The 8921-nt window shown below is 38.7% G+C and overlaps 1 protein-coding gene across 1 annotated transcript; it reads right to left on the minus strand.

Annotated features, from left to right (window-relative positions):
- Positions 1 to 528: 528 nt before the first annotated feature.
- Positions 529 to 4306, minus strand: LOC149131093 (cGMP-specific 3',5'-cyclic phosphodiesterase-like). Its single transcript, XM_089341719.1, has one exon. The coding sequence runs from the start codon at positions 3968 to 3970 to the stop codon at positions 830 to 832; it is 3141 nt and encodes a 1046-aa protein (XP_089197845.1). The 5' UTR covers positions 3971 to 4306; the 3' UTR covers positions 529 to 829.
- Between the last annotated feature and the right edge of the window lie 4615 nt (positions 4307 to 8921).

Genomic DNA, 8921 nt, shown 5'->3' on the forward strand with positions numbered 1-8921 from the left:
CTCCTCCTCCGCCACCTCCTCCTCGCCTCCTCCTCATCCCATTGTGAAAACATTTCTTTGAGCCTTGTTTGAAACAGCATAATTTAATAAGGAAGACAGTCGCGAACAATTTATAGAAATATCAACTCCAATCAAATTGAGTCTAAAACCGGACTCGATTTTCGTTTGAAATTGTTTCACTTCATTTCATAAGGTCTGTTGTTGCTTTTGAGAAAAACCAATAAATGCCAAAGTTCTCATCAGCCACTTCTAAAATATAGGGTGATATGCTCTGAAGATCGAAAAGAAAGCGTTTTACAAATAGAGGTTAGATTCACGTTTCGATCCCGGTTACTTAAAATTGTCAGGATCTGATTTTAGCGCAATCTTTAAGGTTACATTCCAAAGACTAACCTTTCTCTTATGCCCAGTAAATATTTCATCCCCAACCACCTACTAACAGACTCCATTTTCATTAGTAAATTCCACGGAGTAAGAAAGAATAAACGCTAGAATATCCCATTTTCCATTTCAAGCAAACGACAAAGCTTTTGTATCTGAAACTTATATTTATAAAGTAGAAGGTAAGATTAAGAGCGACAGAGAGTGGTATTAAGCTCCCTCTCTGGTATTCCAGCATACCACAAGGGGTTATATGATCTTTATAATATATATGTATGTGAGTGTATATGTGTGAACGCGCGCGCGTCTTTGTGTCTGTGTTTGTTCTCCACCACCGTCTGACAAAAGCAAGAGTCAACAGAAACCAACACCATCAACATTATTATTATTGTTGTTGTTGCTATTATTATTATTATTATTATTATTATTATTATTATTATTATTATTATTATGCAATAACGCACACCACACTTTTCTCGATTTGCTCGTTTTCTGAATCAGTCTTAGACTTTTGCAGGCATCTTCTCTTTCTTTCCCTGAAAATTTCCATTTGTTCAGCTGACTTTACTTCGCAGACGAAAGAATCTTCAGGGACGGATTCCCGACATAATGTGTCTGATTGACATTTCACAAGACTGATGCTCTTATTTAATTCAGTATGTGGAGGAATCACATGATATGAAGCCCTTCTGATCTTTTGGGACACTTCTTTTTCTCGAATTGGTTCTAAGTTGATTTTTTTCTTCTCCATTTCCAATTTCCTGTCTTCTACAATTTCGTCCAAACAAGTCTTCCTTGTTTTCTTACGCATGAAAATTGGATCAATGGGTTGTATGTAATGTAATTTTGTGCTAATGTCCTGTCCCCCTGTTATATGCTTCTTATTCATCTTATTTCCCATGATTCTACATACATCCTCTCCTTCAACATCTATACGAGTTCCTTCTAATTCTCTTCTTTCATCACCGGACATAGATTTCATATCTTTGCTTTCATCTACAGACACAACTGACAACATTCCTGATGTTGACGGACTCGATAAATAACTATTATATTCAGACTGATCAAAATCCAAACTCCCGAGAATTTCAGACGATTCTTTTGAATCATTAAATCGTTCATATTGCTTCATAAATCCTCCTGTTAGTGATGTAGTCGGTTCTACGTCTTCGGTAATTTGTGAGTTCATGCCGGAAGTAATTTGTGATGCATTCTCTGAACCTTCTCCATATTCTGGATCATCTGAATCTAAGAAACCAGCCAATGTTTTGTTCAGCTCGATATCGATGTCAAATTCTTCTTTACCGTCAACAATATTTTGCCAATGTCTTCGATTATTCATACACCCTTGCAAGAGCGGCTTTAAGTTTTTGTTTATCGCTTCTAACGATTCAAACACTGTTTTGCATACAAAATCAATAAAACAAACCTGTAATCTTGGTACCTCACACCTCTTTTCACGATCGAGCATTGCTATAACTTCAGATTTTAGCACATTCTTCTGTAAATCTCCTAACTCAAAAAATTCAGCCGCCACTAGTAATGCAACCTTCTTTTGAATACTCCATGGTTTTGTAATTGCCGACAAATCAGCACCCGTTATCATCATTGCGAGCAATAAATCCCGTCTTTCCGGATCTTCGAAATTTTCCTTCACAGTAACGAGTTCTTCGAACCTAGTTTTGTTTTGGAAATAATAGGAGAGATCTGTTGAAAGAATGGCTTTCTCTATAAGATGAACTGCATTTTTGTAATCACTGACCGGAATATTCTGGAATATGTTTGTTTTTTCGTTATTTAATATCATTATACAGTGGTCGAAATGGTGGTGTTCTAACGTGGACGAGCTGTAGATCGTAGCTAATTTAGAAGCCGTTTTCACTTCGTAATCATTGTTCGTACCTCGATGGTCAAGGTCATGGCAAAGGCAAGCAACAAGAATAACAACCATTTCAAAATCAGAAAAATATTTTTTCATACCTCCAGTGGTCAACATACAGAAAAAACTTTGTGTCACGTTGACTCCGTGTCGCCAATTGTGATAGATGACTGGGCGATAGTTCTTCCTCACTGTAAGTATCCACTTGTAAAGCAATTGCATCTCGATATCCAATAACTGCAAAGCATTCATTTCAAGAAAAATAAAGGCGACGATTATAACTGTTGTATCATCTGAATAATAAAGATCATTGAACGAAAATGTATATATGCCATAGTCGCTGGCAGGTCGTTTGTCCATCAAAAGAAATCTGTTTACTTCCCGTTCGTCGGCTGTCGTATGAAACGACAGAATTTCGTGCGATATTTGCTGCTGTGCCAAACATCTAATTGTCGACCAGCAGATCTGGCAGTTATGAATCCCTAAACCACAAAATAATCCGAATGTTTCCATTGTCGTAAAATTAGACTCGTTGAAAAACTCTGTTGAATCTTTTGTGAAAAAAATACAGCCATTTTTCTCTTCAGACGTATCTAACAAAGCAATTGCGCCGATGCAGTTGGTGTTGAGAATTAATGAATCCTCTTCCCCGAATATGCTATCTTTTTTGACATTGTACATAAATAAACGATCTTTATTTTGTAAGAAATCCATGGCTACTCTCCTATAGATTGGATTAGTGGTGTTAGTCTGCAGTTTATCGTCTTTCATTTCGTAAAGATTCAATTCTTTATCTGCCGTATCGTCTTTTTTGGTAGGAGTTAAAAGACCGAGACAAACATAACTACAGTCAAGAATTTCTGTGGCCCGACTCAGTATGACTTCAATGAGACTCATGAAGTTTGAGTACTCAGCACATATGTCTCCTACCAAATTGAGTAACTGTTGGTTTCTTTTGTATTCTTCAACTGATTTTGCGAACAACTGGGCATTGTTTAAACTAATCCCACAAAAATACAAGTAGTCATTGAATGTTTTTTCGTCGTTTTCTGTGAAATATTCCCCATCTAATTTGTTAATGATTTGGGCGACACCTATAACTTCATCGCAGTAATTAAGAATCGGCATGCAAAGCAAACACTTAGTTCGACACCCAGTCATTTCATCAATCTCTTTGTTGAAACGGGAATCTTCGTAAGCATCTACAATATTGACTTTTTGTTTCGTTTCGGCCACGTAACCAGCGATTCCTTTACCAACGGGAATTCTGATAACATTTTCGTTCTGTCGCAAAGTTTCCGTCACCGCCGAAGTGGAAGTGACGTCGAATAGATTCGAAACTAAAAACTTCTGCCGTGCAATTGTTTCAATGAAGAATAAACTTCCACGTTCACAGTGAGTCAATTTAATGATGTTCTGTAAAATTTTGTGACTCAGATCATTCACATTTATTTCATGGGTAATGTCTTTGACTAGCTCACTGAAAAGCTCGTTTTCCGATACCAGAGAGCTAATCAACTGTCGCTTTTCCCTTTTTTGTTTCATCATCACTTTTTCCACATAACTTGAAAATCTAGGTGTCTTCCTCACGTATTTATCATCCAAAGTACTTCTAGCTTTACTCTTACTCAACCACTCTTCAATGAAAGTAGGATGGTCGTTCAGGTATTTCTCCACCATGTCCGGTGTTATGGTTTTTTGTTTCTCCATGTTTCTTTTTTTTTTTTTTATAAATGAATTAACGGCAAGCGACTACAACCAGTTCACATCCAATGAATGTATTCTTTGTATCCTACAGGATGAATTTGTTATAAATATTCTTAAACTTCGTGTCGAATTCTAAAATAACTCGATTTTTAAGATGCCAACGGTTAAGAAACTTTTAAAGCATGAAAGCATTCAGTATAGAAGAAAACGATTTTATAATGGCGATGAAATAAATCACTGTCAGAATGGTGGGAAGAAGTCGAATAGGAAGGAAATTGGGTGAAGGCATATAGAATGGTTACTGATAGAGAGAGATGAGTAAAAGAAAGAAATTATCTTACTCGTAAATAGCGTACGTGATGTCATTGTAAAAGAATGACGTCATTTAATAAACTACCAATACAGATTTGACCTCCACTGCCGAAATAAATGATTTTCATTCATACCTTTCCTCTTTTCGTTTTCCAAGTTTTCTTGTTCTTCGTATTAAATCTTCTTCGCGCTGTAGAGGAGAACAGCCTCAGCTAATTCGGGTCGATGTCAACAAGATGTCAGACAGTTATTCTGACAAATCCCAAGGAGGTCAACTCTTTCCTTCATTCTCTCCGAAGTCGATATAATAATGATTTAAAAACGTGGTACAAGGCCGCTAATTTTGTGGGGATGAGGTTAAATTGGTTACATCGACTCCAGGGTTCAACTGGTACATATTTCATCAACCCCAAAAGAATGAAATGCGAAGTAGACATCTGTGGAATTTTGAACTCAGACCGTGGAGACAGACGAAATGTTACCAGTAATAGGCGTAAGAGTGGCTGTGTGGTAAGTAGCTTGCTTACCAACCACATGGTTCCGGGTTCAGTCCCACTGCGTGGCACCTTGGGCAAGTGTCTTCTACTATAGCCTCGGGCCGACCAAAGCCTTGTGAGTGGATTTGGTAGACGGAAACTGAAAGAAGCCCGTCGTATATATGTATATATATATATATATATATATATATATATATATATATATATATATATATATATATATGTGTGTGTGTGTGTGTGTGTGTGTGTTTGTGTGTCTGTGTTTGTCCCCTCCCCCCAACATCGCTTGACAACCGATGCTGGTGTGTTTATGTCCCCGTCGCCTAGCGGTTCGGCAAAATTGACCGATAGAATAAGTACTAGGCTTCCAAAGAATAAGTCCTGGGGTCGATTTTCTCGACTAAAGGCGGTGCTCCAGTATGGCTGCAGTCAAATGACTGAAACAAGTAAAAGAGTAAAAGAGTACTGCATTATAAATTAACCCTCTGAACAAACAAATACTACACACATTTGTAGACAGAGGTGACACAATGGCTTATAGGCACGGGTGTTTCGTTATGCGACCATAATATACTATAAGGTATATCAAACGTTTTTACAAGTCACTACCACCCTCTACTGTGTTAGTAGTGCGCTTTTACATTACTTGTTATGGTTACCTCTACGGATATTCTATAGAAACTATACCCAGCAAAAATCAGTTTCTATAGAATAGCTGTAGAAATGGAGGCGCAATGGCCCAGTGGTTAGGCCAGCGGACTCGCGGTCGGAGGATCGCGGTTTCGATTCCCAGACCGGGCGTTGTGTGTGTTTATTGAGCGAAAACACCTAAAGCTCCACGAGGTTCCGGCAATGAACTAATTGATCGAGCAATCAATCAATCAATCAATCAATCAGGTAGGTTTATCAGCGTTCTTTCGTCGCTACTTGCAACCTCATCAACGACAGGCCCTCTCTCATTCAGATCTGTCTGAAAACAAACTAAAAGACAGATAGACAGACAGACCTGAAGCAGATCTGGACTAGACACGGCGTGTATATTAACGAGGTCACGAAGAGCGACGAACCTAACTAATTGATAGACTTATTAAATGATTAATCGATTAGTTAATTACTGAAATGATTAACAAAATTACTAATAGAAATAATAAAAGAAGTGAATAAAACCAGTGCATGTGTTTATTATTGACAAAATAACCGATCGACACACAACAAAATCTGAACACACGTGTTCACATCTTGCAAACTATGTACAAAATATTGGCAGTAACGTTTTAAGCTTTGCTAAGCGTAAATTTTAAATTCAGAAGACAAGTTTATGTATTTATTTATGTTTGCATAAAATATTTAAAATAAATAAAAACGGTTAACTGTCTGTATGCCTGCGTATAATGTGTTTGTAAGTGTGCGTATGAATTTGCGATTCATTTAAGCGATGTACGCGCAAGCGCGCGTTTTAGTAATGAGCTACAGAAACGATTAAAAACAAAATGGGGTTCCGAGAAAATTAATGATGATTGACTGGACCGAAATTAATGAACACACTCCAAATATTGGATCGGAGACCGAAGATATATTACAAAAATGAATTAGGTCATAGAAGAGTTGCTTCCCTTGCAACAAATATCGCCATTCCAAAACTTGATATTATACAAAGGGAGATAATGCTAAGACCGTTTGTGTCATTCGCAAAATAATTTTCAAGAGAGAAGTTATCAGAAACGATAAGATAGACGTGTGTTGCCCTAAGCACCTCCTCTTGTCTCATTGGAAGGCATTGATGAGTTAGGAGGGGAGAAAGAGATACTCAGTTCCGTACTTTTTGCGTTCGAAATCTCGATGGAGTCAACTTTGCATTTTACGACTCATAATTACGACTCAAACAAACAAACAAACAAACAAACAAACAAACATACATACATACATACATACGCTCTTTACTCTTTTACTTGTTTCAGTCATTTGACTGCGGCCATGCTGGAGCACCGCCTTTTAGTCAAGCAAATCGACCCCCAGGACTTATTCTTCGGAAACCTAGTACTTATTCTATCGGTCACTTCTGCCGAACCGCTAGGTTACGGGGACGTAAACACACTACCATCGGTTGTCAAACGATGCTGGGGAGACAAACATATACACACATACACATATATATATACATATCTACGACGGGCTTCTTTCAGTTTCCGTCTATCAAATCCATTCACAAGGCTTTGGTCGGCCCGAGGCTATAGTAGAAGACACTTGCCCAAAGTGCCACACAGTGGGAATGAACCTGGAACCATGTGGTTCGTAAGCAAGCTACTTATCACACATACACATATATGTAATCCCCCTGATGTGATTGCACCTAGAAAGTTACCGTCCGAGGCACAAGTCCAGGCGAGGTTTATGGAAGACTAGCAGTCACCCAAGCATACCAACTTCCCCTCTTCACGCCACCGATGTTATCCACGGGAAAGGCAAAGGCCGATACAGCTTGGCAACTCATTTGTACAGCTGAGTGAACTAGAGCAACGTGAAATAAAGGGCCTTGCTCCAGAACAGACCACACAGCCCGGTCCGGAAATCGAACTCACTACCTCGTGATCGTGAGCCCGACGTTCTAGCCACTGAGCCATGCGCCTTCACGCACACGCGCGCACACACACACACACGCACACACACACACACACACACACACGTTCTTTCTACTAAAGGCACAAGACTTTACCGTGAGAAAAGTGCTGTTGAACTGTTAAGTGACATTTGGCGATCGAGGATCGAATCCACGCTATGCCTGTATGAAACCATCACATCTATCTATCTATCTATCTATCTATCTATCTATCTATCTATCTATCTATCTATCTATGAGGAGCACTCCGTCGGTTTCGACGATGAAGGTTCCAGCTGATGCGATCAACAGAACAGCTTGCTCGTGAAATTAACGTGCTAGTGGCTGAGCAATCCACAGACACGTGTACCCTTAACGTAGTTCTCAGGAAGATTCAGCGTGACACAGAGTGTGACAAGGCTGACCCTTTGAAATATAGGTACAGCTCATTTTTACCAGCGAGATGGAGTGGAGCAGTGTGAAATAAAGCGTCTTGCTCAAGGACACAACGCGTCTCCGGGAGTTGAACTGACGACCTTACAATCGTGAGTCGAATGCCCTAACCACTAAGCCATGCGTCTTCACACACACACACACACACACACACACATACACACACACACACACATATATATACATATATGTATTTATATGGTGGCTTTTGTAATAGTTTTTCCACTTTGATTATTAGATGTTTATAAATCATTTTAAACAATTTCTAAACACAAAATAATTTTTAAAAAGTCTAATTATCAGAAAAACCAAATACACACACGCACACACACATATATATATATATATGACAGGCCACTGGTATTTATGAAGTGTTAAACTAAAAATGTTATGCAAATTAGGGACCCCTTCATAGAGGAACTGCTACATTTGTTGAGTATATAAGCAGTTTGGCTGCCTCTCTTCCTCAAACCGCTTGATGGATTCGAATAAAACTTCCAGGGATGTTTGGCCTCGTGACTGGCACGAACTGTTCAGATTTTGGGATCGATCCGGTACTGGACAGAGATTCTGGATTATTTTTCGTTTTTTTTTTTTTTTAGTTAATTTTTGAGAGCAGTTGCCGATGTATGCATGTATGTAACACCGGCCTATATTTGTGTCGCTCCATCAGAGGAGCTACACACAGAGAGAAGTTGTTAACGTTGAATCACACAGCATGTCTACTTACAGGGAAAAGAATGTAGATCAGACTGAAACGTCATATGAAGGTTTACCAAAACGATATTGTAACACCTACAGCAAGAGGTGCCCATCGTTGTGTGTCACATCTTTGCGAAAAAAAAAATGCAAGCTCCTAATCGGAGTAACAGTCCAAATCCCTGCTACTCATTAAAAAAACAAACAAACAAACAAACAATTAAGCGATGGTTTAATTAAAATGAAGTTGCAACCTTCATGTTACACGAGACGTGTTTTCTTTAATTAATCCCTTTCAATTAAGCTTTTCGTAGGTAATTGAGCTATAACATGGAATGTTCAACACCTACTCTTCTACTTGTTTCAGTTATTTGACTGCGGCCATGCTGGAGCACCG

This window comes from Octopus bimaculoides, chromosome 25 (assembly GCF_046866305.1).
Source record: "Octopus bimaculoides isolate indiv1 chromosome 25, ASM4686630v1, whole genome shotgun sequence".
NCBI classification, from domain to species: domain Eukaryota; kingdom Metazoa; phylum Mollusca; class Cephalopoda; order Octopoda; family Octopodidae; genus Octopus; species Octopus bimaculoides.

Coding starts and splice junctions, on each gene's coding strand:
- LOC149131093 (XM_089341719.1), bottom strand. CDS start 3,970: ATGGAGAAACAAAAAACCATAACACCGGACATGGTGGAGAAATACCTG.